At 41.0% G+C, this 23,560-nt stretch overlaps 1 protein-coding gene across 2 annotated transcripts; it reads right to left on the minus strand.

Annotated features, from left to right (window-relative positions):
• Positions 1 to 719: 719 nt before the first annotated feature.
• PCF11 (PCF11 cleavage and polyadenylation factor subunit) lies at positions 720 to 21,622 on the minus strand. Of its 2 annotated transcripts, XM_071733149.1 has the most exons (17): positions 21,147 to 21,620; positions 16,224 to 16,349; positions 13,812 to 14,000; positions 13,224 to 13,415; positions 11,336 to 12,438; positions 10,925 to 11,114; positions 10,187 to 10,829; positions 9,484 to 10,101; positions 8,606 to 9,402; positions 7,294 to 7,381; positions 6,457 to 6,576; positions 5,816 to 5,924; positions 4,787 to 4,970; positions 4,126 to 4,281; positions 3,035 to 3,127; positions 2,492 to 2,527; positions 720 to 1,923 (listed from the first exon to the last, which is right to left on the minus strand). In XM_071733149.1, exons 1-17 carry the CDS (start codon positions 21,333 to 21,335, stop codon positions 1,714 to 1,716), a joined length of 5,043 nt encoding a protein of 1,680 aa, XP_071589250.1. In that variant the 5' UTR covers positions 21,336 to 21,620; the 3' UTR covers positions 720 to 1,713. The 2 variants fall into 2 exon arrangements, with proteins under 2 accessions (XP_071589250.1, XP_071589241.1); XM_071733140.1 differs by having other exon boundaries at positions 8,606 to 10,101; positions 21,147 to 21,622.
• Between the last annotated feature and the right edge of the window lie 1,938 nt (positions 21,623 to 23,560).

Raw genomic sequence — 23,560 nt, forward strand, 5'->3', positions numbered from 1 at the left:
GGGGAGAGGAGTGGGCAGGGGCGGCGGGGTCCGGTCCCCGCGGGGAAGGGGAGGTTCATCATGGGCTGTGCCTGCAGGGCTGTAGCGCAAGAGGAGGGAGGATGACATGAGCGAACTCGCATTGGGTTTTGGCACCAGTTGGCAGCCCTGAGCTGGAGCCTTATTGTGCCCTGGAATCCTACTCCCATGTTCTGGAAAGAAGTTTCAACAAGTAACACGGGAGTCACCCCGCAGCACCGCCAGCAGCTGCACACAGGGGCTGGCTTAGTCCTGGATACACCTCAGAATTAACTTTGTTCTTGTAGACTTTCTCTCATTAAGAGTATCTTTAAGGTTGCCATCTAGAACAGGGCACACCTACAGCTGTAACTACCTTAGTACAAGATTCAAGCATTTATTTGCATCTTAAACACCAGAAGCCTTGTGAAAATGGGAATAAGTGCTGGAGCAAACACAAAATCACCTTCACTTAGGGGTGAATTCTGATCTCCCAAGTAGCCTCCCCACAATACACAACTGCAACAATGCTCTTGGACATGCAGTGCTGCTCCATCACTCCCAGCAGCTTTAAAAATACCCTCTATACACATCAGAGTGAATAAAATGTTAAATGCATGTTGTCCTAAGACACACAACTGTGTTATTTATTTCCACTCCCACAAACATGTCAACCACACAGACCCATATTACTGAAAGGAAGAGACTCACACTGAAACATATATGCTTAATTTTATTTTATTACATTTAAGAAATATTAACATCTCATGATATCTGGTTTACCATCTAAGTCCAGTCATAAGCAAAAAAAAAAAAAAAAAAAAAAGTTAACCATGTTTCAAATGAGCATTCTTACATTCATTCCCCCCCCCATAACGTAAAGTTTGTTCAGCTGTATTAAGCTCTTACGTGTTTGACTAATGGAAAAAGAAATCATTAAAAATCATTAAAAATGTCTTAACTACCAGGCATCCTGGTTTGTTAATTGTTTGTTGGCACTTGTGTTCACAATCAAGCACTCCAGTTGGTTTGTTAAATTTTCTGCTTCTACCCAGAACTGTCTTTTGGGTTGTTTTTTTTCTTCATTGAGGATTTTTTTTTTTTTTTTTTTTTTGTGGTTTTTGTTTGGTTTGGTTTTGGTTTTTTGTGGGGTTTTTTGTGGTTTTGTTGTTTTTTTGTGGGGTTTTTGTTTTTTTTACTATCTGGATATGTAAGTTTATTCAAATAAGTTTAAAAATAAAATCTAGGGTTGTCTGCCTGCACTGCTTCCCTTGATAACCCACCTATGGGCTAACTGAAGGAAGTTAATTGCTTTTATTTTTCTGAATCCTATTGAGCAAAAGTTCTTTTAAATTCCATTTAAACTCAAAAAAGTACAGAAACACTGTCTTCATTTGATGGTGTGCATAAACATTACACTCCATATATAGCAAAAATATCTTTTATTTATAATTTACATTTCCACAAGTGAAAATTGTACATTTTTACATATACTATTTCATTCCATTAAATTTTCACGCATCTACAGAACTTTCACACAATGACACCTGAAACTGTGCAGGCAATAAGAAATTCAAATACAAAAATGTATTTATTAAACAAACAGTAGCTTGAGGCCCTGCCTCAGTCGAACATTTTTATTTCCTATAAAAAGTATTTGCCTTCCAGAGTTAGCACAGCAGCTCTTCTGTAAAAAAAATTCATACCTCAGTTCATTTAAACAGAATCATCAGGTTCTGTTTTTATGTCTGCAGATGCAGGTATGCTCTCTTCTGCACAGGCAGTAGGGGTGTCATCAGGTTCTTCTTTGACTTTAGGTGAGTCACAGGACTCTTGTGTTTCTTGTTTAACAATGTTCAACATTATATTTAGTGGATTTTCTACAGGAGTCTTGCTGGGAGATGGTGTGCAATCAAATGATGATGTCTGCAAAGCAAGTCAGTGTGGCATTAACACACATTAAAATAACCACTTCTAGCTTGTTATCCCTTTTACTCTTTTTCAAAATGCAAACATATTGATAGCCAAGCGTTCAAAATCCAAACTTCTACTTTATCAAGATCCTAAGGAAACAAATTTATTGGTTAACAGCATTACTTTTTCACAATTACTTTGAAAAGGTACCATATAAGCAGTGATGAAAAGCTTAACACATTACTATCAACTATTCCCTGCTATCCCTATTTAACTCCCAAACCCATTTTTGCATATTGCTGAGACTCTGCAACAATAAATGCCTGATGATGTGTTTCCAAACCATGGTTTTGGCTTTAGATGCATATGACACACCAGCTGTCACATTACATCACAACAAGAAACAAATCTTAACCAATTCCATATTATGAACTTGCCACACCCAAGGCCTTCCAGTCTTTGTCTAGTCATAGGCAAGAGAATGGGCAGCATGTTCTGAACACAACTGCTCCCTGCAAAGTCAAGAGCTAGGGCAAAAAAACTGAAAATGTTTCAAAAACTACAAGGAAAAAAAACTCACGTTTTGGTAATCCTCATAGCAAGATGGATGGTAAATCTGAAAAAGAATTGTTACACATTTATATACATAAAAATAAATTACAGCTGGATCACAGGTTATGAACACAACTATGTCATTACACGTATCACATAATCTGTCCAGAAAAACAACAGTATGGAGCAGGTGAAGTATAGTGTCAAAGGTAACTGTGAAATAATTTTGTGAATGTTTTTTTAGGAAAAGTTATCATACAGAAGCCTGGTAAATGCTGGGAATAAGAGGATCTCATTAAGTGTTAAAAATTGACTGTGCAGAGCTGCACACACATACAGAGACCTTCATTTTTCTTTTAGTGTTGCAGTGTAAAATGAAGGCTAGTGAGCCTGCACTGATGATTTCAGGACTTCACACACTTCCAAAGGTCAAGCTATTTACATACTTGGAAGTCAGGGTAACTACCATGGGAACCCTTCAGGAGAGAAACACTAAGTCCTTCCATTTTTTTTTTTTCTGATTCTTTGGGTTTTTAACTATGAGTAAGTATCACATGTAAGATCAGATTACCTTTTCATCTACTCTGATAGCATTCTTCAGGTGCCACTCTTCCTCTTCCTCATCCCAATATTGTTCAAATTGTTCTTGGCAAATTTCACAGCTCTGAAAAATTATAGGAGTAACACAGATAAATGGGGTAATTGCAACAATTTACTGAATGCATGAACTTCAAGAACTTAATAACAGTCTAACAAGGGTCTTTAAGATAAATAAGAGCACAACATGATCTTTCCTTCATACTTTAAAGAGCTTCAGAAAACTTTTCTTAAAAATTACAGGAATACAGTTTGCAGTTACAGATACAATAATCATCCTTGAAGGATGATAATGACCTTGAAGATTGTTGCCATTTGGGAAAATTAATCCTTGCCCTTTTAGTAGTCAGAAAGTCTCTGCAAAACACTTTGTAACAATCAAATGCTGTTTTACCATCATGTAAGAGAATCCAGCACAGGGATTTAATAATTTTATTTATGGTACTATCATCACTCTTTCATTTAATCTGGAGTTTCAAACAGGCAGAATACTTAGATGAAATATCAACACTTTTAGTACTTCTGTGCTTTGGAGAACAAAACAAACAAACAAACCATGTTAAATTAAATTGTAATTCTACCAACATTTGTTCCTGATTACTACACCATCTACTAAAATACAGATCTACCAGTTACTTTAAGATTGAGATATTTCTTTGGCCTAATGCCTATCTTCTACTGAAAACGAAACTTCTGTGTCAAAGTACCAAAACTCCAATAAAAGCAATCACTATTTGAATGACAAAAGACTATTTCCAATGCACTTGCTCTAATTACTCTTTATATGGGAGCAATCAGAAAATTGACACTTTGCCCATTTCAATTTTGCTAAAATGATGGAATGCAAACGTGTGATCACTATGGGTGATTTTTTAACTACAGGTGATGTACACTACATGCCTCTAGAAAACAAGTATGATACACACAAATACAGCACCAGTGAAGTGGCTACACAGGTCCAAGAAGAAGACTTCAGCCTACATATGGCCACTGTGTGCCATGAACTTCTTCCAAGTATTAGACCATTCTCAGGATCTAGACTAATAAAGAAAAGCTGAAACTGACCTCAACTGCTCCAGCTGGCCCAGCAGGGACACTCTGAAACTCCTTTTCTTTTGCAGCTTCTTGTGTCTTCAACACAACCTCTTCATGAGCTTTTTCAAAAAACTGGCTTTTTGCACGCTCCTCTAGATCGGCTATTTCCTCAAATTCAATCCAGTCCTAAGTAAAAAGTTTTCATTCACATTCACAAACACCAATCAATATGATTCTATGAAACAGCCAGAAAGGTTTTCAAAAAATACATCGCAGGGAAAAAAATACCCAAAGATATCCCAAAAGAATCATATATAATAAATCTTTCTTTGTGAGAACTTAAATACTCCTTGCATGCAGCATTAGCAAAGTGCATGCTGCTTACACACAATGCTTACACACGTCTAAAAAGCTTTTTTCAGAAAAAAAGCCCAGTATATTTAATTTCCATTCTCGGTGCAATCAAAACAGTACCAAAAGCTTCAAACCCCTTACTGTTCATCATGTAACTGCTCTTTGTGTCTTGACATACATTGATAAAAACTACTTCAAGTTTCTAAGACACCACTGTTTACCAAAGGCCACCTCCTGCTGCGATGATGTAAATACCAACTGCAATCCTGCAGGAGGTACAGAAATAACACACAGAATCCACCAGGTAATTTATCAAGGCACATACTGTACTACTTACTGTTAGACTGTAGTACCATCTTCTGTGTGTGATTTTTCTGCTAACATCTTTCTCTGTCCGGTTCTGACGATAATGCCAGTCTAAATGATCTGCATAAACGTCTGTCTGTGAAGTAGTAAATCTCATTCCACATGAGTAACACTGAATTCCAGTGTACAGTCGATTAATAACACTGTCATAGCGCCTACAGAAAGGGAAAAAATGTCTTTAGATTTGTTTTAAAAGTAGCAGGTAAGAAATTTCTCAGTAAGGCGCTTCATATGCCCACAGCGTAGAGACAGAAACACATTAATCTACTGCAAGGTTAAAGCAACATAGCTAAATTCTTTGATTTTCACAACATAATCAACTGAAACACTCAAATAACAAACCACAGGGCCATATTAACCATTCACGAGAAACATGCTGTGTTTCATGCCTACAAGTTTCGTCACCTAATAGTGATACTTGCATTTGACTCAGCTTTCCAAACTACCAGAAAGGTGGTAAAATTCATAGAATCATAGAATAGGCTGGGTTGGAAGGGACCTCAGAGATCATCGAGTCCAACCCTTGATCCACTACTGCTGCAGTCACTAGACCATGGCACTGAGTGCCACATCCAGTCTCTTTTTAAATGTCTCCAGGGACGAGTCCACTACCTCCCCAGGCAGCCCGTTCCAATGTCTGATCACCCTTTCCATGAAAAAATTCTTTCTAATATCCAATCTGAACTTCCCCGGCACAATTTAAGACCATGCCCTCTTGTCTTACTGAGAGCTGCCTGGGAATTAGTAGTAACAAATGAAGAAACACTGACTGCAATACCTATCACAACTATGCTCCTCAAGTAACAACATGCAACTTGTATAAAGATTGGTTTCTCATGTTAACTTTCCCTTCTTTTTCCTCTCTCAACTTCAAGGCTAACATCAAGGTCCTCTTAGTCAGACAGCAGCACACAAAGCTGCCAGTTGTCTTTGATTAACTATCTAGATACTACCATCTCATTATTTTTACTGCACTTTAAACTTTTTCTTCTATACTCACTGTCTAAGCTCGTCAACCACAAAGTTTGTGAGGTCTGGAACATTTTGATCTTCATTCTGGTCATCATCTTCCTCTTCAGCACCTGGTTGGGCTGATGCTTCATTTGCTTCTAGAAAACAAAAATACTACTTTATCAAAATTTCAGTACACCATCAGAATGAAACCACATGCTCCTAAAAGTTAATTATTCAAATGTTGATAAATAGAAACTGATTAAACTACTGACTAAACTACAAGTGCACATTAACTAAGTCAGTAATCTAGTATTTAAAATATCATACAGGATACTGTAAGTTACTAAGAATTTCCATTTAGGAACACAGTATTTTGTCTCAGTCTTTGGCATTAAAATTCAGTCTTCAGAGACACAGAAGTATTTCAGAAAATGACAAGAATGTGACCATAACCAAAACAATTTGCAGAGACACAGCACCAAAGACATGACTGCTCTGGAGAGCTGAAAAGTACACATTAAAAAAAAAGACACTAAGCATTTACTCAATCACATGCACTTAAATTCCTCCTCAAAAACAAAAGTCAGTTTAAAAAAAAAATGCAGGAGTTGACGAGAGTTCTTATCCTTAGCTTTGCACTTCAACTGTGGATGAAGTGAGTAGTTAGAACAAAATGGATCCACATACGTGCTGAAGCAGAATCTGTTTTCGACAGTTTGAGGATCCCTGTTGACAGCAGTTTAGCAAACAATTCATTGACATCAAGCTGCCCCAGGTGATTATCAGGATATGGATGTGGAATGCCTCCTAGGGAAAAACACCAGCATTCAGAGACAAAAGTCAGCCTCAGAAATTTACTCCACCTTTACCAGTGTATTTCACAACACACTTTTCCTTCTTCCTCACGTTTACTCCACTTCTTATTTCACTTTATCAGCCCTTTTGTTTTAGGTCTAGTCCTTGGGTAACTTCCTGCATTGCAACAGTTTCCTTCATAAGGTATTCTGAAGTGCTAATAAGCACTATAAGCTATAAGCTGCTGCCCATACAGTTTTCTACTGGATACTGTTCATGAAAATGTAGTATTCTTGTCATTTTATGCTTGAGTATTTTGCAAGGACCAATCTACTTAATCATCTACTTTAAGTAATTTTTTACTTTTTAGAAGCTTTTTATTACTAACCATTTGCACACTGGGAACATTTACACACCCTGACAAACACAAACTTCTAGAAATAGGCCCAACCTTGTAGAAATGCAGACCACAGTTGTAGGGTTTTTTTCAGCACAAATACACATCAAAACCCCATGGTCAATGAAAAATAATGAAAGCCCTCACTATTTGTGGGGAATCCCAAGAATGCACCACAGAGACCACATCTATAGCCACCTTACTGAGGATGCTAGCAATAGCCCACCTAAATTTAGTACACCAGGACATCACAAAAGGATATTTTTTGTGGCCACTAACAAACAGTACAACCTAAAAGAAATAAAAGGAAGTTAAAATATTTCATTACACACCTGCAGGGTTCTGAACAAAACTTCCAGGATTTGGCAAATACTGTTGACCTTGGCCATAATGCCCTGGTTGAGCAGACATGAGAGAAACCTGTAAAAGTAGATAGTTAGGTTATTATTAACTTCTAGACAGTTTTCAATAATTATATATATTAAGCTCTTTCCAGAAGTGAGCCATGTCAGTTTGGCATTGAGGTCCACAAATGACTACACAGCCTCTTTCAGTTTTACTTCTTCCTAGAAAAATTTCAAAGCACATAGTCATTTTGCATAACATTTAAATTAAAAAAACAAACAACTTTTCTTCTACCCATCAAACCTTCAATCACTTCCTTTTAAATTGCTCCTGTTCACCAAAACAGAGCTTATAAGAACAAATGTCACAATTAACTCTTATCTAAGAACTGAAATTGCATTCACTAAAGGTATCCTGAGTGTAAAAATTTTTCAGCAAATCAGCTTCAGTCAGAAAATTTTTTGTAACACACTTGTAAAAAAAAAAAGGTGGGTTTGTTGGCTTTTGTTTGTTTTTTTCTTTCTAATCGATTGCTTTCTGTATTACAAGAAAAAATTTTCATTTAAGATTTTATCTCATAAGAAGTTAGCAGAACATATTAGCTGCTTTCATGCAACCAGTTAACTTTTCATGGTCAATTATCATCCCCCCCAAAAAAGCCCTTTAACCTCTCTAAACTACTGAAAAAAATTACATTGTTTTCTCTGATGTACAACAACACTTTCCCCTTTTGGAGACAATGAAACAGCAAAGAAAACTGAACTCATAAAGCATGCTCGGGCCAGGATAAGCTTAAAAGGCTGCAGTTCAGCAAATCCCTTTCCTAATTTCTCCAAGCTAGGGATCTCTCTTTAAAACTGACTTGTTGCCAATTGTAACAGCTGGAAGGACACCAGAATTATTTTGGTCCATTCCAATTCTACACCTCTTAGAAATCATTCATATTCACTTACATTTCCTTTATGCAGAATCTACCTTTATGTAACTTCAGTGAGAAGACCACAAGCTCTCAATTACCTAGTTTTGTCTAGAGGTTAAAAACACTAATTTCAGTCTCACAGTCTCAGCTACAAATTGATTGTGAAGACTGTTTTTATTTGTAAAAATGCATTCTTAGAAAAATAATGTGTGTCCTTAAATTATCTAGACTACTGAGGAAGGATGACTTTTTAAGCTTGAAAATGGCTTCTACTCTGCCAGTTACTTAGAAAAATCTATTGCTTAGATGAGGAAAACTTGCCAATTCTCTACAGAAAAAACACTTATGTGAACAAACCATTCAACACATTCAATCCTTACCTGATTACTTCCCATTGGCATATTATTGAAGTTCCCATATTGAGGACCCTGAAGATTTTTTTCATCAAAGTAATGTCCAGCTGATCTCAATGGGAAATTCTGTGCTCCTGGCCCTGCTGGCCCATTGAAATTTGGTCCAGGTGACCCATCAAATAAATCAGGCCTCTGGAACTGCAACCCATGAGATGGTCCATTGTAGCCCTGGCCAGGATGTTCAACAAATGGACCTCCCTGTCCATACGGTGACATTTCTAGTCTTGAGGCAGGATGATTTGCTACATTTTCAAAACGTGCACTCTGAAGGCCAAGAGGCAAGTCAAACCTAGAAGCAGGCTGGTGAGGTCCATCAAATCTTTGAGGTATGGCTGTATCAAATCGTGCTTGTGCCTGTTGACCAGGCACCCTTTCAAATCTTGGACCAGGTTGTCCATGAATTCCATCAAATCTTTGCAAGAGAGACAGCTGTCCAGGCTGACCATCAAATCCAGCTGCGTGACAACCATCAAATCTTGGACCAGCCCGACCCAGAGGACCATCAAATCTAAGTCCACCAGCTCCCTGGTGTACTGGTCCATCGAGCAACCTAGGACCTACACCTGGCTGTCCATGTGGTCCATCCAATCTGAGCCCACCACCTGATGGTCCATGTGGCCCTTCAAATCTGAGCCCACCACCCGAAGGTCCATGTGGCCCCATAGGCTGACCGTGTGGCCCCTCAAATCTGAGGCCACCTCCAGGTTGGCCATGGGGCCCCAATGGCTGTAAATGTGGCCCATCAAACCTGAGGCCACCCCCTGGTTGACCATGAGGCCCCAAGGGCTGACCATGGGGTCCCTCAAACCTGAGACCACCCCCTGGTTGACCTCGAGGCCCCATAGGTTGACCATGAGGTCCCTCAAACCTGAGACCACCTGAAGGCTGACCACGGGGACCCTCAAACCGGAGACCAACTCCAGGTCCATCAAATCTAGAACCACCTACAGGCTGCCCTGCAGGCCCATCAAATCGCAAAGGCCCCCCTATCTGCCCAAGAGGTCCCTCAAAACGTAGTGGACCTCCTCCACCAACTTGTCCTGGGGGTCCTTCAAACCTCAGGGCCCCTGCCAGCTGTCCTGGTGGCCCATCAAATCTTAAGGCTCCAGCTCCCCCTGCTCCTGCCAGTGGTCCATCAAACTGAGAGGCACCTGCCCCCACCAAAGGCCCCTCAAATCTCAAAGCAGCCTGCCCAGGTGGACCATCTATTCTGGAACCTGAACCAGCAGCAGGACCATCAACAAAAGGACTTCCTGGTCCATCAACTCCAACCCTTGCAGCAGCTGGTCTAGGTGAGCCATCAAAGAGAGGTCTGTCTTCCATTAGTGCACTTATCCTCTGTTTTGCTTCAATGCCTCCGAATCTTGATCCCGGACTTTCTGGAAATGGTGCTTTCTCTGGATCTTCATACCTGGCTCTTTTGAAACGTTCGCTGAATGGTGATCTTTGTTCTTCTCGAACACCTAAAAAAAAACCAGCACAAACCACATTACCAGTGACTAGAACACTGCCATTTAACAGCAGTAAAATAAAAGCAAAACCACGTACCAGCTTGCCCAAGCAGCGGCCTTTCCTCACGATTATCAAATCTGCAGACTGCATCACCATCTATTTTCTGGAACTCTGCTGTGCCTTTCCCCTGTTGTCTGAGAGCATCTCTGAATTCATCTGATTCTCCCCAGCTGTCATAAGGATCGAAGTTTTTAGAACCTCGTGCTCCTTTAGTAGCGTTTTGTTCCTCAAGTCTCCGTCGACTCTCAAGTGGTGAGAGGTTGTCAGAAAAAGGTCTGTTAGTGCCACTTACAGGAGAGTGTCTCCTTGATCTTTCTCCAAATGGCTCTTTTCTGTCAAACTGTACTCCACGCTTGGCTTTTGCTTGCTCACATTCTATTCCCGAAAGCAATGCATCAGGCAAATGATAATCCAGAATATCATCAGGATCCAACAGATCAAGTCTTGATAATGAATGCTGAACTTGCGTTCTTTTTAGTTTAGCCTTATGTTCATAGTAAGTTAATTCCGCATCTGACAGAAGAGGTTTCTTTTTCAAACCACATTTTTCCTCTGTAGGGCTATCCCAGACATTGCATCTATGCTTTCCTTCCTGGTACTGGAACAGCTGCCGGATCTGATGAGCTACCATGAGGAACTCATCTTGTGTTATTTCACCAGATGTTAAGCGTTCATTGGCCTATAGCAAAAAGATAAAGTTTAGACTTCTAAAATTAAAAGAAAACCAAACTGTTCTGAGGACACTTCTATGAAGATGGGATTTATTAATATTACCTTCTTAAGTAACTCTCTCTTGCTTGCAGATGTCAGTTCTTTGGGAATCTGTAAATTAGCATCCACGCTTAGCCGGTGCTGCTGCTTTGGTGCTCGAGGTGACAGAACTCCCTTACTAGCAGGCCAGTTTTCCCGGTGTCTTTGGTGAGGAGATTTACCAAGTGCTTGGTGTTCTTCATTCTGCTGTGAGCTGAAAGCAATAAAAAATGTAAAATACCAATTATTTATTCAGGACATAACTGTTAATTTCCTATTAGAACTGATCACGGCAAAACGTCACTATCACCTTAAAACCTAAGCATGCTCAGTTTCTACCTCACCAGTAGAAGTTAAAAGTTACCAATTTTAACAATCTCAACATTGCTTCCCAAAGCTGACTTCAAAGAAGTCATTTGAAAGATTGTAACTTACTTTTTATTTTCTTCCCAACCAGACTTCCACCTCTTGCCTGATTTGGATCCTTGCCAGTTTTCTGCATTCTCCTTTGGATCAGGAGAAGCTTTTGTAGCATGCTGGCTTGTCGTTTCTTGGGGTCTGTCTTCTTGGGGTTTTTTCACTCTCCTAGGATCTCGCACCTCTTGTTTAGAATTTCTCTTACTAGAGCTTCTTTCCTCTCTTGCTGTTTGTGAGCCTTCTTCAGCATGAGACTGCTTAGAGCCTATCTGACGAATCTTTCCAATTTTAGGAGTCGATGAAGTGGGAGATAAACTCCTAAGTCTTCTTTTGGGTGATCTCCTCTCTCGTCTTTTTGGAGAATGTGTTGATGGTGACCGTGCCTTAGGAGAACGTGATCGTGACCGTTTTCTATTACTTGATCTCCCTTGTTTCCCACCCTGTTTATCTGACTCCTCTGTAGTCGTGTCCTGTTTCTGAACTGCACCATTAATTACTTTATTTCTGCTGCCTGCTGGTCTATGTTCAGATGTCTTATGATCATCTTTTTCTTTTTTCTCTGTATTTCTCCTCTTTTCTTTCACCTCTTCCTCTTTGCCTTCTGATTTATCTTGAAGATGCCTTTTCAGTCTTGGATCCCTCTTACTAATTTCAGATACTTTTGTGCTTTCAGATTCCTGGGTTTTGGTATCTTTAGTATTGGGCTGCTTATTTTTCAGAGGGGATGGTGACTTAGATTTTGCTTCTGATTGCTCAATCTCTTTCTTCTGTGTTTTTTCACTTCCTTTCAATTTTTCTTGTTTTGAGTTTTGTTTCTCAGCGTGTGTTGTTTTGCTTGCCTTGGTATCAGACTGACTGGTTGTGTTTGGTGGAAATTCCTTCCTATGAGACTGATCTTTAGCATGAGACGAATGCTGAGCTGTCCTATTAAGTCGAGGATCCCTATTTACTATTTTGACATCATGAAGTGGAGGACTAGGGGATGGTTTGTTTTTTTCAGGTTGCACAGCAGTCTGATGAGATGGTTTAACTGTCACATGAGGTGTGGGAGACATATGTTGCTTGGGAGGTGCTGGAACTGAAGCTATACTGGATGATCCTTGAACACTAAGAGATACAGCCTGAAATACCAAAAAAATCCAGCATTAATCTGCATGACAACTCCTAACAGAGATACTCATACTCCATCCTGAAAGCAAAACTATAAATAGAAATGTCTTGAATGTGATATATTAATTGCTGGTTAAATGCATTAAAATAAAGAAGTATAATTAGAAAAGAACAAATTAAAATGTAATACAAAATCCACACTACAAAGTCAAGACTGTAAAATATGTAACTTAGGCACACGTTTGCATTACAACACTTGTTTTTCTGCACATTCTACATGTTCAAGGCAACTCAGCTGCCAGGTAGCTGATACAGTTTTCATATGACTACACTTTGAAGATAATATTTTGGTATTATCAGCTAGTCAACACAGCAAGACATTCAGTTACGAATGTAAGACTATACAGCCTAAGATCTTCAGATGGTGGTGTTAAACCAACACAACGAGGAAAATTACTATTTCCAACAATCAGGCTTCCTTGTCCTGTAACAGCAATTCTATTTAAAAGCATAGCTACAAGCAGAGGTGGAAGACACGTATTATCAGCAGGTATCATTTTGGTGAGAAGTTTAAAAAACAGTAACTTCTTTTTTCTAGCTCTATTTTGAGTGTAATTTGTAGTCTCTAGATAACAAGTAATCTTCAGGAACCCCAGATTAATTTGCATTTCCCTAGTCCTAAAGCAGCTATACTTGCCCAACACAAGAAAAAAAATAATGTAACGCAGTTATCAGTATTGCTAAATACTTCTGGAAAGGGACTTGACTATAAAAGTTTGATAACTATCCTACTCACCAACTGTGCTTTCGTCTGTTCCAGCTCCAGCTCTAACTTTTTTTGCTGAAGTTCTAACAACTGCTTTTGCTTTGCAAGCAATTGCTGCCTTATCAGTTGCTCCTGTGTCAAATTCTTTTGTATTTCAGGAACAGCTGGAGGAGTTGAGGCACCAGAAGTGACAGCAGAGGTAGGTGCAGTGGATTCCTCTGGCTAAAAACAGAATTTAAAAAGTTATATTTAAAATCCTGATGGAATTAACTAACTTAATCTCCTTAACTGTTACCATGATCCAGTACTGGGACTTAAGTTTGTATAGCAGTTATAAATTGTAATTTTAGCACAAAATATAGCTCAATTTAAAGCTTCTGCCCTGCTAGAATTTGCCTGCTGTGACAGGTGAATGTCATTTCATGTAAATGGTCAAATAGAAAGAATACAATTTTGAACTATAAAAAACAAAACATCCAATTTTTCGCAATGCTTCTAAACTCTCTACAAAAGGTCAGATACTTCATTGTTAATATACTAAATTGTCAAAAAGCAGCATAGAAACAGTGAAAACTAAACGTATTACCATCTGTTCATACAGTAGGCAGAAACACTTACCGATTTATTTAAAAACTTAGGATTCACATGGATGCTAGAAGTATTCACATTTGGGGGCAGAGGTTTAATTGGCCAAGCAGGATCTAATGAGTTGACTCTGACATCAAGAGCATACAGTTTCTTCAAAGGAAAAATATCATCCCATGTGGAGCGTAATTTAAATAAACTTTTCCTAGTATTTTCATCCACCTAAAACAATAAAACAATTCTATGGCTTGTTAAGTTAATATAAAACAATTTCTTTAACTTTTCTGTAGAACTTAAGATTTCATTTATTTCCTATTCCTATCAAAAATTTGCCATTTTAACACATTGAATTTTCTCTACAGACTTCATAAACATTGCAGATCATACATCTATCCCAACAGAATCATTAACAGAAACTCAAACATAGAAGTGTTGCTGCAAGGCCATTTGAAGGTTTTATTGTGTATTACCATTTTCTGAGAATTTTCTTTCAACTTTTCCATTACCAAAATTCTCATTTTACTTGCCCAATTTCTGTGGAAAAGAATACAGTAACAAAAATATTGAGAGGCAACAGCCTCTGAGACAATACATTATTCAAGTGTTGGTCCTGGAGTAGAACAATGACAAATCAGGAAACAACAAACTTTCTGAACAGGTGTTTTGCTATCTGCTTTGTCACTGAAGGGTTTTTTTCCAACAAAGGGGTACTAGTGACATTGAAGTCAACTGTAGCTCAGTTCAGCTGCAAAATTAAGACTCATCTGTGAGCCACTGATGAAGTGTAATTGTGTGACCAGTGCCCAATTTCTCTCTTCTCAACCACTTGTCTCATGACAGAAATTTACAGTAAAGCAAAACTTTGCTATTCTCAGAAGCTGAGTAGTTAAACAAATTAAAAACACTTGAGGAAAAAACCTATGCAGCTGTCAATATCCCAATTCAATGTCAATATCCAAATTCATTGACAATATAAATGGTTTTTGCTGCAGTTTTATTATTAAGATATTACAGCAAGACATAAACTAGTCTGGGAAGTTCAGACTTCTTTTGGGGGAAAAGCAGGAACTTCAACAAAAATACTTTGCTACTGGGGTGTTGCCTCTATACAATTTTCAATGAAAGGGTATGAAGTTCACTGCAAGAACCGTGGAAATGACTGAGCACAAGTTTCTGACTTCACCTGGTGTCTAGATACCTTAGTGATCTTTTTCAGACAAAAATAAAACTTCAAACAATGCCAGTGCTGGAATTCTACTTGCATCTTTTCAAATGACCAATTAAGCTACTAGAAGTGACTGCCACTTTACATAGTTAATACACATTATTTAAATAAATCTAGTAAGCTTAGTAGACATTTAGCCTAAATAACTCTGAAAAATTGTTAATATCTGGAGCTAATTAATATCTGGAGTTGCAGAATTAAATGCAACTCAGCATAAGAACATTCCCATTCAATACTGAAAAAAACAAGTGTCTTCCTATTACTCTAACACAGGAGTTTGAGTCATCTGTGGTCATTACAACAATCTATTCCCTTTATCATGCATTTCACATCTGAAAACTATTTATAAAATGTAATGTGACCTCAGATCCCCATTGATATGTAATGATAGATAAATATGCAAAAGCTCCATTTATCTCTCACTTGAGATGCCACTTTCTTATAGCATACAGAAAACCACAGAAGTTGTCCCTTCACTTCTGATCCAACTTAATTAAACCCATTCAAGTCCAGCCCTTTAAAGACTGGACTTTGGTTTGCCTTTCTCACTAAGGAAAATGCACAATTCGAGATTAAGAGCAAAAATTAAAAGCCATGGCAGCAGTTTTCAATGCTGAATGAAATTAATACATGTATTTGTAATGTAATGTAGACCCTTCCTTCTAACAAGCATTCTTTACAAAACACATGCTACCAGGACATAATCAGATGTCAGTGCTACTCTTCACAGTTTAAGCACTCATTTTGCATATCATTAATTAAAGAAACCAGGCATATCTAACTACAGGAGGAAGCAGCTCTGAGAAATCCACAACCAACTGCTTCTCATTCTATTCTTGTCATAAAGACTATTTACTATCCTAAAAATAGCCATCAATTTGTAAATAATCGATCCATAAACTACAAAAAGTCCATCCAGGTAAGCAACCAGTAACCAAAAACTACTGTTAGTAAAATCTTTCCTCGACAGGAAAACTACAAGACATTTAGGAACAAAACTAAACAGGACTTTCCATATTTCATCTAACATGTAACTCATGCTTGACAGCAAAAGGAATAGTCTTCCACAGGACAAATACAGTACTGAGATTTATAAAAAACAATTTGTATAGTTCACCATATAGTTCACCACCCAAGAAAACCCAAAACTGACAGCATGTATTTATTAATCAGGAACAAATTTTGCTTAAAACACAGAATGTTTCTTAAATTGTATATACCTTTTCAAATACACAAATAAATGTTGCAACTAGGTTTTTAGTAAATGCAGTAAGATATTCTCTTCCCACATTCTTGACAATGGAATCCATAAGGTACATAACAGGAAGCTTCTCCGATGCAGGAGCCTGGAGTAATAAGAAGAAACTGAGAAGTTTAGTACAACAAAAACATGTTTTAAGCTTTATAAATAAAGGGAATACCAATCCCAGAAATACAGACCTCTCTTTTTGGTTCCCACTATAAACACCAAGGGATTTGGCTTGGGTGGGATTTTTTGTTTATACAAAAACTTAATCTGGAAACTCAGTTCAAAGTACAGCGCAGCATAACGCATCCACACAAAAAAAGGAACACCTTAGGTTATACTGTTTGTGTATTGAAGGTTTTAGAGAAGAAAAAAAAAAAAAAAACCAAGAAAAAAAAAAAGAAAAAAGTAGCCCACAAGACAGAATTGCTGCTAGAGTACTGAGTGTAACCTTTCAAAACCCACTTGAGAAAGAAACTTTAAGTTAGCAGGAAACCAAGGTTAGCACTTCAAGGAACTTCTAGAAAATAGTTTGTATTTCAAACCTCCTTAATTCTTGTTTTCCTGGATTTCACAGAACACAAATCAGGCTTCTGGCAAATAGCCCAAATTAGTAAACTTCAGTAGCCACAGATTGTAGGTTGAGTAACACAGTCTCTTCAGAACTACACGCAGAACAGATCTTAACTATTTCACTGTAATCCAAACAGATGGAGCAAAGAGTCCTGTTCTCTCTTGACACTTGTAGATAATGACAGTTCAGATCTCCAAAGTGCATACAAAAATGCACAGTCAGAACAAAGTCCAAAATCCAGAAAAAAACTCAGTCATCTAGTCGACCAGGACAGACAAGCTCGGGCACCGCAAACACAATTTTCACAGAAGGGAATCTTCAAAATCTGGGCACATCTTTGTAGGAGAGGAGGTTTGTTCTTGTTGCTGGGGTTTTTGTTTGGTTGCATTTTTTTAAAATCCATTTTCAAAACTTGTAGCAGGTTTGTGAAATAGAAATGTGGTGACACTGAACTGCTACAGCAACTTCTATGGCACTACTGGCCCAAATCAAGGTGATTTTAATGCCTGCCACTGGTTTTCCCAAAGCAGAAGGCACAAAGTTCCAGAAAACATCAGCAAGTACACAGACTTGTTGAAGAGGACAACATGAAAAGCAACACAACAAGCCGTGTGTTGACCAGGATCCCCTCACAGTTAAGTCCTGTTTACCATTCAGTAAGCTCAGGATAAATCCAGAGTAACTTCTCTCACTGCTCATTTTAAACAGGATAGGCTGCTAACTAATGACACCTGACTTCACAGCCCCACTGTCTAAGCAAGTGTGTGGAAGTCCTCTCGCTTTACAATTTTATATTTAATTCCTTCCTATAAAGGTAATTCACAGCAGGGCAGAGTCAACAATATTTTATATGGGTGAATCACAATGTTTCCTTGCCCATAAATGTGTATGAATTCACCATGACCTGAAGCTTAATATTGAGGAGGGCAGAGTACTTTGTTAGTCGGGGGTGAGGGGAGCAGGGCAGGGGGCTGCCTTTGAAAATATTTTAGAAGTAGTAACAGGCAGATGACATTTTGTACATCAAAACAGAAAAAAAAGCAGTTAAGTTAGCTAGAACTGACTGCAGCACATTAAAAGCCTATCTTGCACTATGAGGTGATACTGAGCTGTAAACAAGCCAATATGCAACAGTGTTAGAATAAAGACACCTATCTAGTCGCAGAAATCAAAGACTGGGGGTCTACAGTGGAATACCCGTTTCTTTTTTAAAGCAGCCTGCACCATGGCAGACTAAAACCACTAAGTTCTGAACGTCTTCCTTTATAAAAAAATGACAGTGCACCCTTTCTGACTTCTAAAGTCAGGCAAATATTAGGCAAACATTAGTGCCTATGCCCAAGAGCTACTGACATAGTATGTTACACTCTTCCATTTCACCCGTGTATGGAAGTAGCTCCCTGTACTCAGCTCAACATCAAGTCTCAGAGGCTTTGGAATCATTTAGTGGCAAAGTCACTGTATCAAGTTTAACTGTCACCTTCATTACACATCAGGCTGTTAGAAGTAAACATGCAGGGAAGCTCGGTCACCTAGTACAGAAGCCTACTTCAAACTATGGCACAGAATTAGAAGCTTAGAAGTGTAGCCACCTTCAAGTATAAACTACTCAGGTGCTGCCTATTACAAACCCCGACTTAAATACGGTTGGAATATTTAAGTCTTCTATTCAGGAAATGTTTATTATGTAAAGGTCTCTAGCAGACAGTCCAACAAACAAAAGGGAATGCCAGACTTGAATGTATTTTGTTTTCAGGCAGTCTATACAGATCCCCTAGCAAGAAAGATGCCCTCATGACACTAAGCAAAAGGCAGGGAGGCGCCGCAAAATCACCAGAACACAGAACACTGCTAACTCTGAGCTCATCAGCGTAATATTAATGACTCCATTACACAATTCCCCCTGTTCCTCAAAATAACTTAGGAAAGCTATAGTTGGAAATGTGTGGCTCTTTTTTATTAGTCTCCTAAACAATTTCAAGTTTAAAATAATATCTGGCAATTGAACCCCAAGTCACAAACTTGTGCAAAAATTTGTTTAAAAAAACAACCTTGGACACAAAATGGGTCTCGAAAACAAATTCTGCACTATACAATGGTAAATAAAAAGACAAATACATATTTCACACTTTTTATTTACAGATTTTATAATACCAGTCACACATTTCAGAACCATTTATTAAATGTAAAGCAGACCACTCAAGTTTTACACTAAACAAACTGTCTCCAGGCAACACTTTTTAAAAGTGGCTTAGTAAAGGAGATCACTTTTCCCAGAAACAGCTAAAAACTTGCCTTGAATAAACCACAGTCACAAACAGTAACTAGGCAAAACTAACCATCAATACAGTATTTAAAACATCTTTTTAAAAAAACACACTTCAGGGCAGGCTCTAAATCACCCAGAAATGAAAAAAAAATTGACAGCATTGATATGTATCACAAATCATTTCTTACATGTCCACTGCCCTTTAGGAGATATAATGGTGAGATCTATTAGATTATGAGGTCACCTCCCCAAGGAATGGCAACCCAGCCACTGGCAGCTTTTAAAACTAGACTGGAAGAGGTCTGTGGAACACTAAAAAGCCATCCTGCATTGATAGAAAGATAGATTAAACAACTTAAGAGATCGTTCCTTCCCCATCAATAGAGAGTACAATTCTCACCATTATAAACCACGATTTAAAGCCAAAGGAAAAAAGCCTTTGAACACCTGAGATCAGAGGGAGCAAGGGAAACAACGGGGGAGGGGTGACTGGCACAAAAAGAAGAAAGGGACTGAAAGAAAAACCCTTTTCTTACAGAATGCTCTTACTAAAAAGGTACTGTACCCCCCATCCATGTGCTGTGGCTGACTGATGTCAGCAACTGCCTGGGTTGGGCTCAAAGGGAGCCTCCTCTTTCCCTTCTTTTTATATCATGTGCCTCTCAGGCGCCATGTTAGGATCCTACAGGCTGCTGCAGTTTCTACAGTGAGGGAGAATTTCTTCTTCCCCATCCTCAACCAATAAACTTCTCTAGCCAAAATAAGTTAAATACACATACAACACTAGCGTTACTCAGGGCACAGTTCACCTGAAATCCGAACAAATTAACCCGAACCCACAGAATTTTCTATTATCAAGCAGAGGAAAGCAACCCCCATGACCACGACACACACTTCTCTATCCGGAGCAGATGATCACCTTTCACCCACAAACTTTTCTATAAAATGAGGGTGCCCACCCCCCAGAAAAATTATATCACGGGGACCTCACTGAGAAAATAGCCCTATCCTAACTAAAACTTAGATTTATTATATTAGAGCTTCAGAAGTGGACAATTTGCGTGCTACAAACTTAGCCTTATTTTCCTTTCTTTAAACTAATCCCTCCCAAATAAAACCCAACCCTCCACAACTCTCCCAAGTCAGGCCCTCCCTCATGATCACAATGTTCATCTACTATCGAAATCGCTAAATCCAAGGGTTTAGACACCAGATTCGAGACACTGAATACTGGCTCCATGTAGGGGAAAAGAAACAGCTACAAGGGCGAGGTGCTGCTGCCCAGTCACTGCCAGGCCGCCATGTTGTGTCTGATATTTACACGGGGCTAAAATCGCGAAACACGCTGCCCTCCCAGTGCTTTTGGTGGGTGAGTCCCAAACCCTCCCCTACTACCAACAGGGTGGTGTTGTGGGGACTGTTCCCCTCCCTCGAGTCCCCTGCTCCCTATGGGGTGGAGGGTAAAAGCAGCAGCCTTAAGCTAGCAATAAAAGGAGGAGCCCCCCCGACGCCTCGCTCCCTGATCGCATCTGAATCCCGCTGTCCCTTCCGCTTGCTTCCCACCCCCGGAGCCCCACAGCCCCCTAAGCCCCCTCGCCCACTGCCCCGGCCGGGGCGCTGCCCGTCCCACCCCGAGTCCCCAGCACTTTCTGCTCGCTCCTTCGAAATCCTGCCCTCCCTGCTCACCCCCGAGTATCCACCCTAGAACCCCCCCCCACTACCTCCACGTGGCCTGAACGCCTCTGCCTCGCCCTTGCCCGCCGCCCTGGCCATATCCACCCGGCTCTGGCCTCTCCCCTCACCCCATCCGGCCCACTGCCTACCCCGAGCCTCTCCCTCTCTCCCGCCCCGTTTGCTGTCGCCCGAGCTTCGCCGTCTCTCCTCTTGTCCCCTCTACCCTCCTCGGCCCGCCGCTGCCCGGTTCCGCCCGCGCCCCTCGGCAGGCCTTCTCCCCCACGCCTTTCCTCCTAGCCCCAGAGGCCGCCCTAACCCGCTGCCCCGGCCGGTCCCCCCAGCAGTATAGGTAGGAGTAGTAGTCGGTGGAATATAAAAACCTTGGCGATTTGCGCCTCGATCAGGGAGACGATGTCCTTGGCGAAGGGCACGTTCTCCTCGGCCAGGATGGTCAGCATGTTGATGTGCGGCTTGCTGTTGAACGTCAGGTCCTCCAGCGACGACTGGTAATCGCGGCAGGCGTCCTCCCGCGCCTCGCTGCTACCAGCGCTGCTTTCAGGGGCCGACATGCTTCTCCGACCGGGGCCCGCACCAGGACCCGACCCACCGACCGAGAGCCCCCTCCCCGCGATCCCCTGCCGCCGCCGAACGATGCCGCCCCCCCCGCCGCTGCCGCTGGGCTCCTCTACCGCATCCTCCGGGCTGCGGCTCCCGCTGGCTGTGGCGCTGTCGTAGGTGCTGCTGCTCCTTCAGCTGCCGCCGACTCCGTCTCAACGCTCACAAAATGGCGGCGGCGGCTACGGTTCGCGAACCTCTTCCTCCAACCGTTGCGTCATGTGAAATTGTTCTCAGGAAAGGGGCCGTCGCCTTGGAAAGCCCCTTTTGTTCCCTCACTGCTCCCTGATTGGCTGGCCGCTCCGCCTGCTCTGCCCGCGATTGGCTCAGTCGTCACAACGGCAGCCTCCGATTGGCTAGACCCGCCCTCCGTCTCCTCTGATTGGTTCCTGCGCTAAAGGCCCGCTCTCGGCCCGGCTTCCCGATTTGCTATTGGTTGCGTTTCGCTGCCCCTCCCCACTCCGAACCCCTCTTCCTACCGCCTTCCCTGCCTGCGCGCAGCTCTGATTGGTGCCCGGGCTCAAGCCCGCCTTGACCACGCAGCCCCGCCCCGCCGCTCTTTATTGGCTCAGCCGTTGGCTTGGCAACGCGATCCCCCACCCCTCTGTCGCTATTGGGTCATCCGTTGCCATGGGAACTCGGTGTCCCGGGCGGGGCTGGGGCCTTGTGGCGGGAGCTGCCGGGCGGCTCCGGCCTCCCTGGTCCGTACAGCCCCAGGAAGCCCTCGGGGAACAACGGCCCCAGGGCACCGGGTGAGTGGGTCGCGATGTCTGCCGGCAGCCCCATAGCAGAAGAACCACTCGCTCCAGTGAAGCGATTCTTACCAGTACAGGCCGCAGCTGTCACGGAGGCCCATCAGCGAAACGCGGCTTTGTCCCCTTCCGGGGTCGGTGTCACCCAGAGGTGCTAGCACAACACTGCTTGGTGCTGGGTTGATACAGGATTTTCCCTACCTCACAGTAATTCATGTGCCTCAGAAGAGGGAGGAGGCAGCGAGCCAGGCCTTCTGACTTCCCTGATGTCTGTCTTGCACCTTTTATCTGGTCGCCAGTGTTTTTAAGTGTTGGCCCCGCTAAACTGAGCCGTGAGCAGCATTTCTACTTTTTACTGCACCACTATGAGAGTGTTAAAGATAACAAAATCCTGTTCGTGAAATTTGCTCAAAGCTACTTCCTGAAAGTTAACTTGCTTGCAAAGCATTTTTAGGTATAGCCATTTCTTCCTCCCACTGCATATTTGCTTATTAACTGTGGAGAGCTGTGAAGTAGGCCATGGGTGAATGCTTCATTAAAATACACTTTGAAAAACATATTCTGTGTGGTAATTTTTTAAAATGCCAAAAAAAACCAGAAAAAAAGAGTATATATACTGCAAACATAGCAGAAAGATACCAAACGAGACCCGGTTTGCCATTTTTTCTGGATGACAATTACTTTTCCGTTTCTGTGTTCATATTTGCATCCCATTTCTGAAAAACATGACCTTCAAAACAAGGAAGAGGGGACCAGAAGCACAACAGTATCTTTTTGCCCCTTGAACTGTGTGTTTGTGTTTTTTCTTGTAAGCCTTCAAATGCCATACTCCATACCCACCACTTCCCCCCTTGCAGTGTGTCACCAGAAGATAAGGAAATGAGAGTAAAGTTTCTCTCTATGGCTGACCAAATCTGACACTGCAAGACTTTTTCTTGGTATAAATACTATCCTGCTAGTTGAAGACACACTGTCTAGGAAGAATAATAATTATATACCAGGCATCAAGCCATAATGTAAACCCAGTTTACTTGGCAAAAACAGTACATATTGTTCTGCTCCTAGAGGAGAATTGTGGGAGTGGGGGGGTCTCATTTCTCATGAAATGACTGTATTTGTGAGTTAGAATGCACATTCATGCTAATCATAAGAGCAAAACAGTAAGAGGAGCAACACAGCCTTGATGAGGATATGATGTGGTCCAAGGCTACCCTGAAAACCAGGTTTGCTCTTTACTAATTAGCAAAGGACTAATCCTGCTGGGAGGCAAAGCAGTTTGCTGCCCTCCAGAACACACCTGGATCCCTGGGACTGAGTACACCCCACGTGCCTGAGCAGCTCCAGTGTTTTATCACAGTATGAATTTCTCTTTAGCACCTCAGTAAGGTCTGTAGGCAGCTCCTGCACTGATGAATTGCGGGAACACT

The sequence above is a fragment of the Heliangelus exortis genome, chromosome 1 (genome assembly GCF_036169615.1).
Source record: "Heliangelus exortis chromosome 1, bHelExo1.hap1, whole genome shotgun sequence".
NCBI lineage: Eukaryota > Metazoa > Chordata > Aves > Apodiformes > Trochilidae > Heliangelus > Heliangelus exortis.

Excerpts from the sequence above, each read along its gene's own strand:
- PCF11 (XM_071733140.1), bottom strand. The coding sequence starts at position 21,335 with ATGTCGGCCCCTGAAAGCAGCGCTGGTAGCAGCGAGGCGCGGGAGGAC. Across the intron at positions 10,102-10,186 it reads GCCGCTGCTTGGGCAAGCTG|GTGTTCGAGAAGAACAAAGA; the intron begins GTACGTGGTTTT and ends GTTTTTTTTTAG. Across the intron at positions 5,925-6,456 it reads AACAGATTCTGCTTCAGCAC|AAGCAAATGAAGCATCAGCC; the intron begins GTATGTGGATCC and ends TTTGTTTTCTAG.